General features: G+C 34.4%; 1 protein-coding gene across 1 annotated transcript; it reads right to left on the bottom strand.

The window, feature by feature from the left end:
- Positions 1-5,797: 5,797 nt before the first annotated feature.
- Positions 5,798-21,242, bottom strand: LOC132561115 (uncharacterized). Its single transcript, XM_060225848.1, has 11 exons — positions 21,078-21,242; positions 18,605-18,784; positions 17,731-17,832; positions 15,818-16,094; positions 15,375-15,532; positions 14,988-15,143; positions 13,640-13,712; positions 12,964-13,127; positions 12,511-12,585; positions 11,267-11,464; positions 5,798-6,022 (listed from the first exon to the last, which is right to left on the bottom strand). Exons 1-11 carry the CDS (start codon positions 21,240-21,242, stop codon positions 5,798-5,800), a joined length of 1,773 nt encoding a protein of 590 aa, XP_060081831.1.
- Positions 21,243-21,523: the final 281 nt, after the last annotated feature.

Genomic DNA, 21,523 nt, shown 5'->3' with positions numbered 1-21,523 from the left:
AAATTTAGTGAAGAAAAATCAATTGGAAACACAATATAGAGTGGCTTCACTTTATCATGACATGGCGCTTTAGGTTCATTCCACCATAATGGTAAAAGAACCGTGGCCTTCACCTTATCATACTACATTGGTAGTCCCAAAATAAAAAAATGTACAGCAAAAAAGGAAATCTTAGAATGATCCCTTCAATGCCACTTATGATATTACAATACACTGTACATGTAATAAACAATAACTACCACAATACAATAGCATTACAGAGTTCAAGGGGTATTACTGTGCTGAGTATGAAGTTAGGCAGTTAACCTTTTCATTTTCAATAGGGGAGTAAAACCCAATTCACCTAGTTGAAAGGTGAGAGTGCCTTTGCACTATGCTACTGAATATCCTTTTTTTTCAATTTTTCTCAAAACAGTGTGGTGCTAACAAGGGACCATGGGACAACTACATATCAAGCATAACAAGCACCCCAGAGGGCCTGTATCACTCACCTGGATATTTAATTCAATACTGCAAAACTTTGCACATCTATAGAAGGAAAAAAATTTCCCTGTTGAGCCTCATCCCACAGATACAGTTTCAAATTCCCTAGGGATATGGACAGAGATCAGTTGTTATTCTCTTGATGTCCAAAAATGCTGTCCTGGGATGGGACCAGACCCTAGAACAAATTATAAGGTATGATTGTGTTTTATCTCCTGATGCTAAGCAATGCTCTAGTTGTTCAGTGGGGATCACAACTGTTTCAAAAAATTTTGCCATATTTAAATTCTGTGACCTTAAAAGTGGGTCAACAATGGGAACAAATTTGGTACCCATTCACCACATCATGCTACAGGCCAATCTCAGCACGCTGAGCCTATTGATTCTTGAGAAGTCATTTAAACGGCAAGTTTATGCAAGGAACATGGCTATAGGCTGGGGAGGGAGCAAAACATACTGTAATTTTCCTATATAAAGTACATTAAATATTACCCCCTCCCCAGGGGAAAAATGAGACCCTGGGGTCCAGAGGCCCATGGAGCCTGTATTGACACCTGGATCTTAAGGCCCAGCACTGTTATACATGCCTATAGGTTAAGTATTTCAAATATTTCCAAATTAAAGCTCAGTCACTTAACCTCTTTGACGAGGCAATACCAATGTGTAAATTCTTCTTTCATTAGTGTCTTTCTCTTTGATTCCCAGTGACAGTTCGTATACATATGGTTATCAGGTTGGCATCAGTCAAGGTCAATATGTCAATCTCATTAAACTATTATCTTAAACTTATAATTCTATATCAGTTTGAACTATTTATAAATAATGTTCAAAAATGTGACTTTCCTCTATGAATTTTAGCAAACTTTACTCCTCCATACTGGGAAATGTGAGACCCTGGGGCCGTGAAATTCACAATTTTGATTAGTCACCTTAAGATGATTCCATCCATCAAGAGCATTTGATTCTACCATATCTTAGTGTTGAGAAGATTTTTGGAATTGAAGTAAATTTGACCCCTTTTGGCCCCGCTCATCAGCCCCTTGGGGTCAGCCAGGATTAATTTTCATCAATTTGTCATCCTTCACTCGTAATTCCAGCTAAGTATGAAATATTTCAAATGGAAATTAAATAAATTATGCTCAAAAATCTATTTTTTCTCTATAAACTACAGTCAGCTTTACCCCCTCCCCATGAGGAAACAAGTCAATTTGACCACTTTCGGCCTTGACCCTCAGACCCCTGTGTTGTGGGGACTTAAAATTCACGATTTTGATTTATCTTAGGCCTGGGAAGGTTTCTGCAAAGTTTTATAATAATCAGATCAGGAGTTTTTGAGAAGTAAAAAATGTTAAATTATTAATGGATGCACAGTGCCGGATAATGGTGATTGCATTAGGTCACCATGAGACTGTGTCTCAAGTGACCAAAAAATATGACCCAGAAATAATATCCCTTGAGGTATGCAACACCCAAGGGCAAATTCTTATATTTCAAATGTGTTTATCTTTTGATGCCAAGCAATTCTAAATATATATGGTTATGGGGTAGGGGCTTCAACTGTTTCAAAGATATCACCCAGAAATAAGTCAAGAGGGGTGGAGCCATACCCAAGGGCCAGTTCTTACATTGTGAATATGTTTATCTCTTGATGCTAAGTGTTGTCATATATGGTTTAGGGGTGGAGATCTCAACTGATTTAAAGATAATACCATGAAGCTTAGTTTCTATGATTAAGGCAAAACCCAAGGCCAATTCTTACATCACAATTGTGTTTATCTCTATGCCCAGCCATACTAAACAATGTTATGAGATGAGGACCTAAACTGTTTTCAACAACATTTCCCATATTTAGCCCCTCCCCTCAAACCCTAAGGGGCCCTCCCCAAGATCCACTTCTGACCAAATTTGGCTAAAATCAAATCATTTCTACAGATTTCCTCTCTTGGGCCCCATATTCACTTGTCAATAATTCAATTTCCGGCAACGCATTTTGCACTTAATTCATTTCCACATGCTTCACCGGGTTGTAAGAAGCAAATTATAGCTTGTTGTAAGTTTGGCCTGTTAATTATGGGTGGACATTGAAAAGATTTGATGATACTTCTCTTTAAAATCAAGAAAAAATTACTTACCACAAATTCTCTCATGTGAACGACTGCGAAATCGTGTTCACTAAAATGCTTTTTAAAGTATCATGTTTCATACTCTTGAAAGAAGATATAATTAGCATTGAAAATTTTATCACAGGGTGTTAGTATTTAAATTTTGAAGTATTTCAGTGTAAGTAGACCTCAAAAATTCATTTGCTTATAACCTGCATTTATCCTATAAAACATTTCATAAAACAGGACAAAGTCACTTATAATCCGTGTCACTGGTTTTATTTATAGGTACGAAGAAAGGAGAGGTAAGTAGTACCTGACAGTGTTGTTGATTTTAAGACAGGTGTTAAGAAATAAATTCCTTCTATAAAGTTGAAGTGTTAGATTGGAATTAGCAGTATTTTTGCACTTTTAGCATTTTTTCAGTTTATATTTTCCTATATAAACTACAGTAAACTCCCCCTTCCCCCAAGGGGAAATGCGAGACCCTGGAGTAATGAAATTTACAATTTTGGTAAAGCATCTGAAGGCCTTTCAATCCATGAAGAGTAATTGATTCTTCCATAACTTGGATATGGAAAGAAAATTTTTGAAACTTCTGTCAATTTGACCCTCTTTTGGTCTTGCCAATCAGCCTCTGGGGATCAGTCAGGATCCGTATATGCAACTCATTAAAATGTTATCTTAAACTTATAATTATATCCAGGTTTGAAATAATTCCAATAAAAGATAAACAAATGATGTTCAAAAATGTGATTTCCCTATATAAACTACAGCAAACTCCCCCCTCCCCATTTTTGGCCCTGCCCCTCAGGCCCCAGTGAGTCGGGGACTGTATAATTCACAATTATGGTTCTCTTAACCTGGGAAGGTTTCTGCAAAAGTTGAAAATGTTAAACAGTTGACCTAACAAGAAATCCCAGAAAGATCTTGGTGCCCACCATTGTTTGATCGTTATGTGTTCGAACATTCCTTTGCAGAAACAGCAACGAAAATCTTCACCTGCTTGGAAGCCATTTTGTTCCATCTGATCAATCCCAAAATCAAATGAGAACAAGGTGAGACCAAAAGGAACATACCTATGAAATTTGAGATATCCATTCAGTATTTCTAAAGAAAGAGGGACAACAATCTTTACAAGGTGAAATCGAAGATGATTGCCTTTCGAGCATTTTGTTTTTCTGATCAGTTCCAAACTCACACAGGCACAACTAGGGACCAAAAGGAACCTATACATGAAATTTGAGAAAGATTTATATAGTAGTTCTAAGAAATAGTGATAACAAACTTTCAAAGTCAAAATCTAAGATGGTTGTCTGTCTGCCATTTTGTTATTCTGATCAGTCTCAAAATCAAACAGGCACAACTAAGGAACCTACATATGAAATCTGAGAAAGATCTGTATGTTATCAAGAAATAGAGATAACAAAACTGTAAATTCAAAATCCAAGATGGCTGCCTGTCAGCTATTTCATTTTTTCTGATCAGTTCCAAAATCAAATGGGCACAACTAGGGACAAATAGGAACCTACATAGGAAATTTAAGAAAGATCCATCAAGTACTTCTGAAGAAAGAGCAATAACAAACTTTCAAAGTTAAAATTCAAGATGGCCATCTGTCTGCCATTTTCATTTTTCTGATAGTTCCAAAATTGAACAGGCACAACTAGAGACCAAGGGGAACCTACATACGAAATGTAAGAGAGATCTTTATATTAGTTTTCAAGAAATAGCCATAACAAACTTCATTGAAAAATCCAAAATGGCTGCATTTCAGCCATTTCGTTTTATTTATCGGTCCAAAAATCAAACGGGCACAACTAGGGACCAAACCATATCTATATATGCAATTTGAGAAAGAGCCATCCAATACTTCTCAAGTAATGAAAGCAATAACAAAAATTGTTAACGGATGGCCGGAGGACCAAGGATGCAGGGCAATTTGAATAGCCAACCATCTGATAATTCTGCATAGATAATGAAAAATGTTGAATAACAAGAAAATTAATGTTAAATATATGTGAAAGCAGTATCTATAGCTCAGTCAATCATTAATATTTATTTCTTCAAGCTGAAACAATTTAAATGACAATTTCACTTACTGTAAGTTAGATGAAGTGGTTTAAAGACTTTACCAAATTTGACCCCTATGACCTTGAATAAAAGTCACTGTCATTTCTTTTTGCGAAACTTTTTCAGCTTCATCATATGTATCTATAACCCAAACATGATGCTTCTGCGCCTTTTAGACAGTCAAAAGAAGTAATTTTAACATTTTAAATTAGAACCTTGTGACCTTGAATAAGGGTCGGTCCATTCTTTTCATAAACTTTCTCAGGCTTCATCCCAGTAACCTAGTCTGCTGGTTTTTGAGAAGAAGACACTGCTCATGTAGCTCTTTGGGTGATGAGTGTTGCGAAGATATTGTTCAGTCCAGTAAAGCAACTTACTGGCATGACAACTATTTCTGTAACAGTGTCTGTGATATAATACTAGCAGTATAATTTTGCGAAGTTTAATCCAAATCCAAATGGAGATGCTAAAAAGCATAATAATGAAACACTTTCCATCTTCAGGTACAGCCCACAAAATCAGCACATTACATAAAGTCACACATTTCTTCTGTAATGATTTTATTTTTATTTATCATTTGAAAGAATCATCCATTATTTTGTCAACAGATGATTGGCCGTCAACATATGCAACATGTATCCCATTAAACATTACGAGCTGCAACACTCACGCTAGTAAAACATTTTTTTTTTTTTTTTCAGACATGGATTGAACACATTTTCTTAATCTGACACATGGACCAAAAATGGGATAAACAGAACTTATTTTCATATTCACCAACTTCACTGAGAGGGGATAAATCTTCTAAATCATCTGCAGATCTTAACTCATCTAAATTTTGGTAATTCATCAAAACAATAGGGCCATATCATTCGCACTTTCTTCACCTCTTATTGAAGGTTTTTATATGAAGTATTTTATAGCTAAATATAGCAAAACACTCAGGGTACACTTTAAAATCACTCATCTTTAATCTGCTCATGACAAGAGTTCAGAAGACAGAGAAGTGGTCACAAATATCAATTCAGGAAAAATGCTCACCATGATATACCAGTAGGAAAAAAATGACTTTGTGTATTTGAACTTTTTTGTTCTTTGGTCTTTGGAAAAATTATTTAATCCAAAGAACATCAAAAATGTTATAACTTTGTGCAGTACTTTTGAAGAAATTTTGTTGTTGCCATAGAGATTTCTCCAGAAACAGTGTTTAAATTATCACAAGACGCCTGGTGTAAATACTCTTGTACTATGTTACAGTATTTTTTCTGTCGGCATGGTGACCAGTCTGTAAGCCTAACATCCAGTTCCTCTTGGGCTATCATCATGTATACCAGTTTATCTAAAGGAGTTTCTGCCAGCGATACCTGTCGGATTAAATATATGTGTTCATTAGAAAAAGTTCATATCACAAAGGTAATAAATGGCATTGTGCAAAGAGGCCCAAGGAGCCTACATCGTTAACCTGAATAATTCAGCTATTCTGCACTTAACAAAGAATTTCAAATATGACCAATCATTTTATCATCTATTGGGTCTCAGCCTTGCGGTCAAACAGAAGTCAGATTCATTATTCATGAAAATTGCTTCGGACCAAACTTGGACAATATCCTTGTATGGAAGAAAGATTTTAAAAGCCCCATTCCTCCTGTCCCAAGAGGCCAGGATCCACCACTTTTACAGAACTGATTTCCCTTAACCAAGAAAGCCTTAGACCAAAGGAGGGGTTTCCAGCAATGCTAATTTCCCATAGAGGTCGGTCTAAAGATTTTTTTACATTTGAGACCACTCATCGTTACATTGCTTTGTGTGATCAAAGTTAGTTCCCTTAGCTTTACATTTCATCCAAATTAATTGATAATGCACTTGCCTTATTAACTAATTACCTAACTAAATTACTAAACTATGAACACTGATTGTCACAAAACAGATAAAAAAATAACTAATAATCTTAACCAAATAAATTTGAGCCATAAACTAAACAGCAAAAATACTACAACAGTAGGTATAACGCCGATATCATTGATTTTTTCAAGCATTTTGTGGGAAAAACATCAAGCTCTTGTGAACAAATGACATTTTGGAATGTCTTCCATATTCAGTCCATTCAAAATTATTTAGCATATTGATAGCTTTATCTCTTACACTAATCCTGCCTAAAGAATGAAACTTCACCATTTGTGCAAAGTGTTCATTTTTGGCTTTGATGTATATCACCCCAATGACTTGATGAACCATAATGAACATAGGCAACCACTTAGTTACACTGGACACCTTCCTGTACACATGTGCCTTTCCTAATGTATACAACTCCTAACACACATACAAGTAATGCTGACGTGTCCTTGAATGACTATATCTGTCAATTATAATTAGGACGTTAAATACAATATATTATATGACCAATGGTAACTATCCAAATCCTCTAATAATGTCTTATATACCCTATACATCGGCATATCATCAATTGTTCTTTTGACAGTATTTTCTACATTTTTACTAGGAATGAGACTTTGACACACTTAATACAGTACCGTTCTCACAAAGAGAGGTAGATGTGTGGGTGTGGCTGGTAAAGATGTCTTTAGGAGAGACATTAAAACCAAGAAATCTGCAAGAAATATAAGACTTCCCCAGCACAATTAGCTGTTTGATGTTTTACAAGCAGATGGCAATAACTTTACTGATGATCAAGAGATTGGTATGTGTGCTGGGTGTTTTAAGAATTATCAGAAAAAAATACCACAACCTGAAGGGTCAAAACGTTGGTGATGGCGAAACATCCCACTATTATCAACAGAGGATCTATTTTATGGCAAGACTCGACCATATTGTCCAAGCATGCAAAACACCAACACATCTTTCATCACAAATTGTGGTGTCCTTAGTCCTCACTTATTTGTTCACATCATCTCATAGGGAAAGATGTTAACCTAACGTTGATGTACGCACTCATGAAAGAGAAATGTTGACATCCCAGCTACCTTCCAGATCAAAGGACATCATCAATGATCTTTAGGAGATTTCTTCTTTAACTCTACGTTTCTTTTGTCTGAATCATACAGATTGTAAAGCCTGCACTAGTTGGACAAGAACACAGTTTCTAAAAATTCTTTCTGATTGCTCATCGCCTGTTGGCACTGGTATTTACACTCCAGACCATGAGGATTCGCTAATGTTGTTCTGGATAAAAATGAAGACGGACATATCATGGAAACAGTGTTCAACTCTTTTTAACGTGTCATTTTCCAGCATATCGAAAACATTTCATTCCATAGTAAAAGCATTAGAAATAAGCATTGTTCCTTTGTTCCTTGGACATCAACATCTTACATGAGAAAATATTCTGGAGCACAACACTGTGTTCTCAGAAACAATTTTTTGGCCACTTGGCAACTGTCATACTTAACAGTACATATATCTTTATTCCTACGAGTTCTGATTACAAGCTCCACAGAATCTCCTACTGTAACCAGAAGAAGCAGAACTACTTGAAATTCATAAGCATAGCCCTGCCTGATGATTACATTCTAGACGCAGTGGGACCTCTTCCTGGAAGCGATAATGATGCAACTATTACAAAAGTCACTGTGGATAGTCTCTCCTGGATGGAGAGAGACAACGTCCTTGTTGATTGAAGGTTTAGGGATGTTTAGTCAGATTTGGAATCACGTGGTTTGACAACAAATATGCCCTCTAAACCTGGGCAGACTCAACATGACAACCTACAAGCTATCCTTGATAGACCAATAACTAAATCCAGATAGGTAGTGGAGTCCTATCATGGACAATTCCAGCAATGGCTGTTTTTTCAAAACACAACTTGGTTCCAACTATTTCATTGATGTCATCGAGGCACCCAGTAGAATAGTAACAGCCTGTCTTAATGCAATACGAGGACCCATATATCTTAGAACACAAAAGCAACATGCAAAGGATAGAGCACCATCATTTTATAGGCGTTAGGTACGGTCGACTTGGTCAATTAAAACTATATTACTGTACGATGTAGACCAACACTGACATGGTCAATCAGATTCTAGGATGAAGAAAACTTACAGGATTCCAGATTAGGTGGTTTGATGCATAAACCAACTTCAATCAATCATTCAGCATTCCTGTTCTAATATTGATTTAGCAGTTGTAAGAACATTTAATTTTTTGTGGTTATCAGGGAACGTGACAGCCATTTTCAAAGTTAAAATTTCACTTTAGTGGGTTATTAGTGTAGGTGACAGTCCCTTTGTACTAATAAAAACCAAGTGTAAACATTTTATTTCAGTTCACTTTACAATACTTCAATCCAAAACAGATTTTACCCATTGCTTTTTTTTCTAACAAAAAACATAGCAATATTTTCAATCAATTTTAATTATATTGCATAAAACTCCTAATCACTATTTTGGTGCAATTTATTTGATACTGTTTGAAGATTATTTTTTAGCTCATAATTACTAATGGACTCTAACAGGAAGCTGTATTTTTGACCTTCAGAAAATTTTGCTTCATGATAAAAGAGGATGCTCTATCTCAAAATCCATCATATTTTTTATCTCCTGTTCCCAATATATCCAAAACTGTGACTTCTTGCTTTGCATATATGATATAAAACATGTTGTTATCGGCATGTTCATGTTTAGTGTTCTTTAAAAAATGAAAAAATGATGTAGCATTGTCCAAAAACACTGTGGTTTTTTTTCTTTTTTTTTTGCACAAAAACAGTGCTACACTCTTGCATATGTACATGTTTGGACTTATATGCCTATTTGTAAACATAGGACCACAGAGGCTACCATTAGCAGATACAAGCCTTTGTATTTGCTTCATAGGCCATTTTGAAACTTTTGTTCAAAATCCTATCATTCCTACAAGACTAGTGGGATCTTATTTAAGGTACCCTTTTTGAGCCCTGACGTTACCTCTGAAAAGGGCAAAGACCCGCCATGTATACAAAATTGATTCCCCTATATCCAAGAATGCTTTGGATCAAATTTGGGCAAAATCCTATAATTTCTACAGGAGGAGTAGGACTTGAAAGAACTTGCTCTCCTCCTAAGAGAAAAAGTTGGCAGATTGCAGATGCTGCCTATAAGCATGCCTGTCCATCCAACTAGGTGAGCTAAAGACATGTAGCTAGTACAGAGTCAATAAGTATATTTTCACTTTACATATTTTCACATCATGTCATCATGAAAAAGAAATATTATTCTAACTTCAACAAAATTGTCCTTATTTTATTCATGTAATCTGCATGTATGCCATATATCTTTGATCCTATACCTCTTTTGAATTAAGACTAAAAAAGCTGTCCGAAATTTTTCCATTTCTAAAATAGTCCAAAAATGCCCTTTTTCCACAATAGCTGTTCATCCCCAAAATTCTAGATTAATCTACTTCCATAAAGAATTTTTCTTTTATGTACTTAATAATGAATCGCTGAAATCATTATTATTATTTTTTTAAATATTAAAGGTAAAATATCTAAAAGTCTTAGTTTTTCATTAGGTGTTTCTATTTCATTATTGCCTGCTTCACAAAAGCAAAATGATTCTAATGCAGTTTTCAACAAGTAAGAATTAAAATAAATTTTTGGCATCTCAATCATCACATGTTATTGAATTTGTAACCAAGCGGCCTTGATGGTCGCCTGAGATAAGCAATATCAAATAAGGGTTAAAGGATAGTTATCAAGTATAATGAAACAGAAACTTTGACACTGATTATAGTAAGCCAGTGTCAATACATGCATACCATCAAAACTGTCATCCTATACTGATCATTCCCACAAAATTATTTCCAGTGGGAAACAACCAACATTATGCTCAAAAATGTCAAATTACAGTAAAGTACTCCCCAGGAAGAAATGTGACTCATTTTGGTAATTAAAGCACATTAAGATGCATGAAGAACATTTGATTCTACCATATCTGGGTGCTGAGAAGAAGATTTTTGAAATTTAAGTTAATCTGACCTCTTTTGGCCCTGCCAATCAGCCCCTGGGGGTCAGCTAGAATGACTATAGGCATACCATCACTCCATCTTCCTTCCCTCATAATTCTAGCCAAGTTTGAAATATTTCCAATGGAAATTAAACAAATTATGCTCAAAAATCTAGTTTTTCTATATAAACTATAGTAAACTTTACCCCCTCCCCACAGGGAAATTTGAGACCCTAGGGCTATGAAATTCACAATTTTTTGTAAAGCACCTAGGAAGTATCCATTCATGAAGAAGATTTGATTCTACCATATCTGGGATTTTTGAAATCAAAGTCAATTTGACCACTTTTGGCCCCGCCCCTCAGGCCCCTGTGAGGTAGGGACTGTATTATTCACAATTTTGGTTCATTGTAGGCCAGGGAAGGTTTCTGCAAAATATTGAAATTGGATCGAAAATGTTAAAATGTTTACAGATGCACAATACTGGATGAAGGTGAATGCAATAGGTCACCATGAGACTTTATCTCAGGTGACCTAAAAAACCACAGATATGGTGGCATGCTTAAATGTATGTTAACATGTCTGTTTAACAGTTTTTAATTGCAGCAGACTCAAAGACACTGTACTGTACTACATAACTACATAATTTAGATGATAGTCAAATTGTTTTACCTTTGAAAGAACCTTCTTAAAGACATGCATTCCAGCACTGGCTTTATATAGAAACATCATAACTAGGTGACCAATGACTGTCTTTATTGCATCAGATGTGTTTTGTTCTGTCTCTATCACATACAGTAGGTCTGTATCCTCCAAACTGACTTTGGTCATCAGAGACCGCAAAGCCTGAATACAGCGGTTTAATATTAGCTGGAAGGAAAAAACAACAACAGTTCTTAGAAAATTAAGAGTTTTCCTTGACTGAAGCTATAAAACTGCATACTACTTAAGATATAAAGGAATTTGAAAATTTCTTTGTAGCTTAAATGTCCCTGCTCCTGTGCATGCAAGCATAAATGTTCAATGACCCTTCAGAAGTCGTCAAATGTGACCTTTGACCCTTTGACCTTGACCGATGACCACCTTGATGCAGTAAGGTGTAGAACTTGCTGTTATAATAATTTGGCATAAATATTAAATAAATCTGTTGACATATTCTCAGGATATATAATTCCAAACAAGACGTCATTCAAGGTGACGTGATGCCCCACAGTTGGACAGATGGACAGACATGAGTAACTCTATATGCCCAACATAAAGAAGTGGAAGGCATGAAAATTAAAACTGATATAAAAAATGTAGCATAAATTGGTCATATTTCTGACAAAAAAAAAAAAGAAAAATCCTACAATAAGAGGGAAAATTTCGAGTATACTACAGGAATATAAATCAAGAATTTCTTTGTATATATTGATTGCTTTCTAAGACAAAAGAGATAGAGTAAACACTGTCGTATTTAATCGCATAGTTACTAGTGTCCTTTACTCCTTAAATAAATACCTGGAGGTATGCAGGGCAATTTAGTCATAGTGTAAGATCATTAAACAAACACAATAGCTTCAGAGTAGGGTTCCTTTAGTTTATTCGTATAATTTGTCTACCTGTTATGCCCTTTTAGCAAGTTTCATTAAGACAACATTTCAGCAAATTCGACCCCGTTGTGCTATAATTGAAAGCACAATTTTCTGAAAATTGCTGATGATGTACAATCAATGTACATCTTAATAACTGACATAGTGAACTTGTTTATCAGTTGCACAATAACTCTAACTTAATATTCTCCAGGTGTCTGGGATGACAGTTACCATAATGTAGGTATTGAAATGCCTTCAATTTGTTTCTTAACACAGAAAATTATATAAAAAAAGTATACATTGACTGGTTGCTAATAATCTCTAATAGAAAATATAGCATACTTTTGTCTCCCTTTGAATTTCCCTTTGAACTGGATCCAAAATCCAAGACAGCAATGAAGAACATCCCTCTACAAACTGCAAAAAAAAAAAAGTAAAACAAAAAAAACTCAACTAATTTATCAATTTTGCATGCAAGAAAGAAATTTGAAGCTAACAGCTCTTAGTTATCATCTACAACATCAGGCCTGTGCATAATATGTCATTGTCTTCAGTATCATTGTACTGACAATTACAAGTTTAATATTACTAATCTGCATTGTGATTATTGTAGTCTCATTCCAGTGAAGTCAATCGTATATCTTTCACAAGATTAAGCTGATAAAATTTGAAAAATTTCATATTAAGAGATATCACATCAGGATTTCATGTTAGGACATCTACAAATTAATTTGTTTGAATGCTTTCTCCTTCAAATAAAGCCAAGAATCATGTTATGACCGTGTTATGGCTTACCTTTTTATGGCAGCACAGACAGATTCTGATCGTCATCAGATACAAGTGTCGGTGATATAACATGCCGTTGTGTAATGTTACTCGTCCACCTAACAACTGTTGCTGGTCTTCTAAACAGGCAACAATTCTACACACAGTGTCTGCACACATATCCACATCTTCATCTAAAATACATTTCATAGGTAAGTACTCATACATAACCACACCCTCACCTACAAAACATTACATAGGTCAGTACCTGAATGCATCAACACCATCTCCAATATATTTTATAGGTATGTACCCAAACACATCAACACCCTCATCTACAAAACATTATATAGGTCAGTACCTGAATGCATCAACACCATCTCCAATATATTTTATAGGTATGTACCCAAACACATCAACACCCTCATCTACAAAACATTATATAGGTCAGTACCTGAATGCATCAACACCATCTCCAATATATTTTATAGGTATGTACCCAAACACATCAACACCCTCATCTACAAAACATTTTATAGGTTAACACACAAAAACAGTTAAAAAAGAAATTTTAAAATGTGAAGCATTCTTTTTTTTTATTGTTTTTGTGTTGAGAATCCTTTATTTTTCATTATTTTCTTTTTGAAAATTAATTGCATTTTTTCAAGTGATAAATATTGCGAAAGATAAAATAATATTTTCTTACCAGTTTGAAATCCAGAAAGTATTGCTGAAATCACATTCAAATGTTTGGGATACAAAGCTAACATTGGAAAGTTCTGAAATTAATACAGAAAACTTGTCATCAAAATCAAAGTGGAACAAACATACCCTGGCAAAATTATCTAATTTAGCAAGCATTATCACATTGCTGGGTTGGGGTTGGGATAGGGGATATAATAAAACGAAACATTTTTATTTTGAAAATGCCTTGCATACCGGTAATAGTACCATAGTTAACGTTTCACGAAGGTAGACAGCACATGTATTAACACACGTAGTACATATACATTAAGGATAAATTTCATTATCAATAGACTTTCAAGTAAATTTGTGAATAATTTGTAATATGGTGTCTTGTAGCTAAGAATAACATCATAATGATATATCAAATATAACTCATTCTTATACACAGGAGCTTTTTTCTACTTTTTCCTGCCAAAAAAAAACTGTAATTAATAGAAAATCAAGTGGTTTTTCAGTAAACAACTAATATTTTGTTGGAGTTATAGATAACAATGATGACATACATGTACATTTATGATCTCCAACAAGAAACAGCTAAACAACTTATAAATGTAGCTCAATAACACATTCATGTTACCCATTTCCTTGTATCATTTACAGTCTAAGGGGAAACAACCCCATTCTATACATACACCTGGATAAGTTGACTTGTATCAAAATAACAGATTCCAGAACAAGGCAATCTTGCTCTTTTATTCAACGAGGAGTAAAGAAATCACACATCAAATTAAATGACACTGATCATTGTTTCTTTTTTTTCCCAATCTTAATCTGAATGTTCATCTTAAAATTTCAAGGACAAAAGCTTTCAATATAAAATACACAGCTGTTAAAACAGGACTGATTTTACTAAATGGCTAAAATTGATCTTGACCTTTAACCCATGACTCTGAATATCAGTAACTTAATTTCTTCCTTTTACAAGAAGGAAAAATTATGCGAAGTTGATTATCCTTATTGGCATGATATTTTCTAAATCCTGGTGAAAACCTCTTCCCAGACAGACAGATGCATGGACGTGGATGGACTTTGTTCAGTTTGAATAGACTGCAAGGTTTCTGATCATGCTAGATTCATATGTAGAGAAATGTTGCATGAATATACTAAAGAATTTGGGAAAGGAACCAATATAGGCATGTTTTCTCATACCATAACATGTATAATATTGTTGAATACTGAAAAGAAATAGTGTTCTAACTTACAAGTATAAATTCATTTTATTTTCTGTATTGATTTTCATCACATTCTCTCTGGTTCCTGTAAAAATATAATAACTCTATCAGACTAGTTTTATAGGGTATACATACATAATTCCCAGCCAGAAAGCATTGCTCTTGAAGAAGTTGATAAAAGACTGCTATAACCCACACAATCTCACTGTTAGCTCCTGCATGCCTCATCAGTTCTTGTAGCATCTGACAAACAATCTTCAACAACAGAGGTTCTTCTGAGCATATCTCTAGCTACAATGTAACATTTGAGGAACTGAATAATAGAATTGATAAGGGAGGTGTATCTAAGTTTAGCTTTACTGAAAATTTCTTCTGTTACTATTTCAACAAGAGGTAAATTTTTTGACCAGCATTAGATTGTCAACTGAGAGATCAAGAGGGTCTTCATTAGATGTTTCTTAGAGTATACATTACAGTCTTGCCAACTAAGCACATAAATGTAAAAAAGATTTCAATACTTACAAGAAATTTTTTTCTGAGTACATGCTTTACGGAAGAAGGCAGTCTGACTTTACAGGTCTGATCAAGAATGTCAAGAACTGTGGACTCCAAAGAAGGGAGGTAACTCTGCCAAAGTAGTCTATATCCGGTCTTACTTAATTTAATATTGCCATTTTCATCTAGAAACCAGATCATAAAAACTGAAGCATTTCTTTACTAGGATTTTATCTTCAACATGACATTAATAACTTTTCACAAAACAGTTATTTTCTTGCAATTAACAGCATTTACAGTTCTATAAATTCTTTTTCAAATTACTTTCAAAATTCTTGCATAAAAAAAAATTTAGCAAACATGGACTTTTTTCATTAACTGGGTTTATTGCTCCTAAAGCACATGGTGTGATATTATCTGGAAAGAGTCAGTAAATGTTTTGGAAACATGGTTTGTGAAACAAGACATACCATTCATATTACTGTGATGAAGATTTGATGTGATCTTCTGATAAATGTCCTGCACCCATGGTACCTCAGGTCCAAAGACAGACAGGATCCACAAAACATCTGTCCATATGTCCAGATACTCATCTGACTGTGGTACTGATAACAGTAGGTCTACAATCTGTTGTAAAGCAGCCCCATCTGTATACACCTCACCCGGTATATGAGTGCCATTTTCTAAACATTTCACACGAACCTCACCAATGCGTTCCTTCAGGGCTGGTAACACTCTAGTTGACAACTGAAATGTGCATCATACATAAGTAATACTGTATCCATCAGAAAACAATTAGTGGAATCCCTAACGAAGCTTCCTTGAAATTTCGAATGGGCTGAGTCTGATAGGTACTAATTAATACCTTGAGCAATCAATCAAAAAGCGTTTTTGGTACTGAAAACTGAGAGTACTGGGGATCTTTCATACTGTCTTTTTATAATGCAGAGTTATCTTCTCTTGTGAGGAGGTATTTGATTGTAAGAGTAACTTCATCTCATTTGTGAGAAAACAATGTAATTTTCTGATGCAAACTAATGACATAACAATGAATCTCTGCTCACAAGACCAGATAACTCTGCATTACTTTTTTCATAATGCAGAGTTTTTTATCTTCTCTGTGTTGAGGTATCTGATATCAGCCATAAAAGAATCTTATGGACAGGAAATAATTTTCACAGTGAGGTATCTGATATCAGCTATAAAAGAATCTTATGGTTGTCAAGACTACAGCTGATGATTGCTAACCTGCTTTATTAAATTAAAACAGAAAAACATTAATGGCAAAATTTATCAAGCCAAAATTACTTTACAGAATACCATACAATACAGAATATAAAGTTTTTTTTCTAAAAAAGGACATATTCAAATTATCATTTTATTTTACCAAAACTGGTGGAAATAAAGAAAAACTATCAATCACGTATATTTTGCATGGGTTTTATTTTCACGTTAGTCAGGAGGAAAGTAATTCACAAATTCAAATCCTCATAATTATTTGTACAAAAAAAAAACTCAAGATAGCATCATTGATGCTTCAGTTACCAATATTGGAGCCTTGAAGAGTCCTAATAGCTCATCATTTGCAAATTTGAAGTAATTTCTAAATCAGAATTCCGAAATCATGTATTCATGAATATGTCTTCAGAGGTAAGTTTTGCGAAATAAAGCATTAGCAAAATCTGAGCAACCAGTCTTAGGTGTCAGAGGCAACCAGTTACTGTAACTGGTGTAACTGCAGTTAGAAGACAACCAGTTACTGTAACTGGTGTAACTTGGGCCAGAAGACAACCAGTTACTGTAACTGGTGTAACTGCAGTTAGAAGACAACCAGTTACTGTAACTGGTGTAACTGCAGTTAGAAGACAACCAGTTACTGTAACTGGTGTAACTGCAGTTAGAAGACAACCAGTTACTATAACGTTACTGTTGTAACCAGTTACTGTATCTGGAATCAAAAGACAACCAGTTACTGTAACTGGTGTAATAAGGTCAGAAGACAACCACTTACTGTAACTGGTGTAACTGGAGTCAGAAAAGAACCACTTACTGTAACAAGTGCAACTGGAGTCAGAAGACAACTAGTTACTGTAACTGGTGAAACTGGGGTCAGAAAACAACCACATACTGTAACTGGTGTAACTGGGTCAGAAGACATGTTGATGTAACTAGTGATATCTGGGTGATGTCACAGTTGACCAGCTTCTAGTCCTGTCAATTTTACAAACCAAAGTAATCTATTTTGCAATCCCCTTAACCAAATTTAGTGAATATTTTTCAAGCAATTTTTGAGAAGAATTATCTCGAGAAAATATTACCTATCAGGCAATATATGGCAACACCTTGCAGAAGTTCATGTGATTCTTAATTCAAAGTACATTACCTTTTCAATGTAATGTTCAGTAACTTTAGTATGGGAAATTCCCAGACTACAGATAGGAAAGGTGTGATTTGGCTTTTTCTTCAAAGTGCTTTGTAACTGTGCCTGCAATAAAAAAATTAATAAGAAAATACAACAAAAAATTAAAATAAAAAAATCCTAAGAATTATCATATTAGATTTCTTTTTACATCACAATTAAAAGACTTTAAATACATGTATTGATAAACTAAGAATAAGCAAGTCTGTTTCTCAACAATTTGACTGCGGAATGTGTATCAGTCTACTGTGTATGAATAAATGTAAACTTTGGATGACATTCGTCTGTAACTACCTGATAAACTGATAAGACTGTAGTATTATTGCAGTAAATAAAACTATTATGAGAATAAATTTATTGAAATCCATTACTGATTCCATAATATTCTCTGTACAGACATAGTGAGCAGCAAAACACTTTACTTAATACCAATCACCTGGTTACAACAGTATACATATATGATATTGCCTATAAAATTCTTCACGTCCATAGGAAAATTGCATCAATTTTAGGGAAACAGAAAATACACATTTCATTTACCTTAATAATTACAAGTGATATGGTTTCGTAGCAATTTTAGAAATCATATTTAAAGCTGAATGCACATTTAAAGTTTCTCTACAATCAATTTTTAATGCAAGCTTTTAGCCAGTGAGTAGTCAATATGATAATGTGAAAGCATAGTAAGTACACATATCAGAGAGAACCTTGAAACACCTAAAAAATATGTCCCACAAGAAAATAGAAGTGGGTTGCTTACTCTATCAAATACATTAAATGAATTGATTCAAACCAACACTGCCATAAATGTATCATATACATGTATCTCAAATCCTACCAGTGCCCAATCCTTCGCTTTCTGTTCTAGGGGTGATGACGGCTCTATTCGATACACTGACAAGACACACTTCATTGTAGATTGGTACAACAGCTTATTTCCTCGTACAGCATGATTTCCACATAATCTTCCTAACAACTGTCCAATATCAGGTAGCTCAGTTAAACATTTCTCCACATCCTGGAAAAGAAAACAGCTATGACCTGCTAAATTTTCATCGTACAGCTTTTTAATTTTAAAAACATAAACCTATGGGTATGTTACATTTGTTTTATTTTCTGCTCATGAGAATAATGATTAAGAGAGTCTATAACTAAATTTCAAAATATCTTTCATGTGGCTTTTCATTTTAACAAAACAGATTATATAGCCCTTGAGCTGTACCTGGCCTGCCATCTAACTGTAATTTGTGATTATGGCTACTTCTATAACTTCTATCCTGTGCATCATTGAAGGCTGGACATTGGTAACAAGTTCAAAATAGTAATGTCTAACTAGTTCAACCACCTTTCAAATGTGGATTATTACCCAGGTAAACATTAGACTTAGTCTCAGCAATAGAATACATCCAGAAGAGGACTATCCAGTACGTTTACAATGAACACTGATCAAGAGAACCTGGCTGAGCACATTTTCCCATCTTTTCTCTCCCCTTATTTGGTTTTGATGTTTTATTGACAGGTGAGTTGATTGTATGGTAACATCATTTAATAGGGGAAACTTACATAGACAATAACTAAGTGCCAAAGGGAACCTACAAAAGAGTTTTAGTAAAATCCATCCAGTACTTCTTAAGCAATGGCAATCACAAAATTTTTAGTTGTCAGAATTAAAGATTGCCACTTGTAAGCCATTTTTTATCAAATCTGGCTTGAAAGTGAATGGGCACTATTAGTGACAACTGGGTACATGTATATGAAATTTGAAAAGGTCAATCCCATACTTTTTTCATGCAAATGTTTAAAAGGAATGATGTGTTTCTATTTTCAATTACCCCATATTTGAGTAACAAATCCATTACTCAATGCAGTACATGTCACTTAAGTGCAGAACCATTTAACAGGGATATATGATAAACAGGGATAAGAAACTGCCAATATATATCTTTTGTAACAATAGAGCCAATTAGAGAAGAAATTTTAAACCTTGCTGTGTTTAAGTTCTTACAAATAAAATCTTTTTAAAAAAAATACAGTAGTAGAAAGCTTAATATCTTCAAACTGATTGTGCTAACATTTGTGACAAATAATTTCTGTTGAGTTTGAAGTTTACAAAAAAAAAAAAAAAAAATGCATGCTTAAGCTGTTTACAATTGAAATCCCACACTATGTTGTATACCACTTTCAGACCAAAATATTGCAGAAATCATATTTAAATAGATGCAGGGTTTTCCATAATTTTGTTAGTAGTAGGCTGTGTAGTGAAAGTAGGAGGCTGGCCTGCTGTGTACGTATAGTCGTGTAGGGACCATTATTACGGAACTGGACAGGTGTAGGCGGCCAAATGATCAAAGTAGCCGGTCAAATTGGCCGGCGACCGGCTCTTATGGGAAACCCTGTAGATGACATTAAAAAGCTGAGTTTTTTTTTCTTATCCACTTATGTAAGTTTTGTGATATGTCACTTTATTTATTAGTATATTTATTAGTATTATTTTTGTTACAAAATGAGTCTTTTCTCACTGCCCGACAAAATAGCTCTGGTCAGGCCAGTCATTGCAAAGTCGACACAAACTACAGTACAGAAGTAAATAAGGTATAGTTAGATTACATAACAGTTAGAAGATCGAGCGTGTAAAACATTTTGTACAAAGAAACAGAACAGGTTAATAACTACCATGATTAACTGTGGTACAAGATTTATTTTACTATAACTCACAATCTTTATTTTATTGACAAGTTCAATTTTGATATGAATATTACAGTACACTTAGAGATACACTTCAATTAGAAGTGAATAGGTTGGTAGGGACTGGCCCAACCCACCTGTTGTCTGATCTACATATAGGTATAATGGTATTTTTATGTATAAGGCATAACACCATCTTATGTTATACAATAACTGTGAGAATTACATCACCTTATCAGTTATATTACCATTCATTGCCGAGTTTAGCTATCATATACAGACATAATCATTATCTTTATTTGACATAACTTCATCTTTTACTGTTATATATTATAACATGGTCTTATTTTATGTATACCATTACAGCAAACCATATTCCCTAATAATGCTTATGTTTAATAACACTTAATCTTCTAAAAATTAAGATCTTTACTTGGGAAGCCCATTGGAGCACACATACTAATGGACTCGAATTCAATAGCACTTAAAAATAATAACCCACACACTAGCCTTATATTTTAAGTGCTATTGAAATCGAGTCCACAATTACCTGAGGCTGAGCTTAAAATGTTAATGTTGTATTTATATTACGTTTTTACCTAAATAAATATCAATTATTTACTGACATGAGCTTTCTCAAGATAATTCAAAAGTCTTTCCAACACTTTGCTGATTCCATGTCGAGATAAATCAATCAGGTTGCTTAGCTGACTGTCACTAATATCGTCTCGTAGAAGTTTTGATAACAGTGACTGTAATTCCAATCGCAAATCAACGAGTTCTCCCGCCATTTAAATAAACAACAACAAACAATTCAATGTTGCTTTTACGCTTGTATTTATATTTGAAGGTGCAAACCCTACGGTTACCATGCGAGTTCGGGCCGTGTTTTCATCACAAGAATCGGACTGCATTTTAATTATCGCAGTCTCGGGATAGTATGAAATATTTGATATCAACTAAATATGTGTAGAAATATAGGCTGCATGTGATTATTTTGGATCTATATGTGGTCAAAACGGTTCAGTCATTAGAACGCGATAAATAAAAGGAATGAACAATAATCGGCATT

This window comes from Ylistrum balloti, unplaced genomic scaffold (genome assembly GCF_031769215.1).
Source record: "Ylistrum balloti isolate Yb309-2 unplaced genomic scaffold, AGI_CSIRO_Ybal_v1 Utg369668, whole genome shotgun sequence".
Taxonomy (NCBI): domain Eukaryota; kingdom Metazoa; phylum Mollusca; class Bivalvia; order Pectinida; family Pectinidae; genus Ylistrum; species Ylistrum balloti.
Note: the sequence above shows the minus strand (reverse complement) of the source record. Positions and strands in the feature narration are given on the sequence as shown.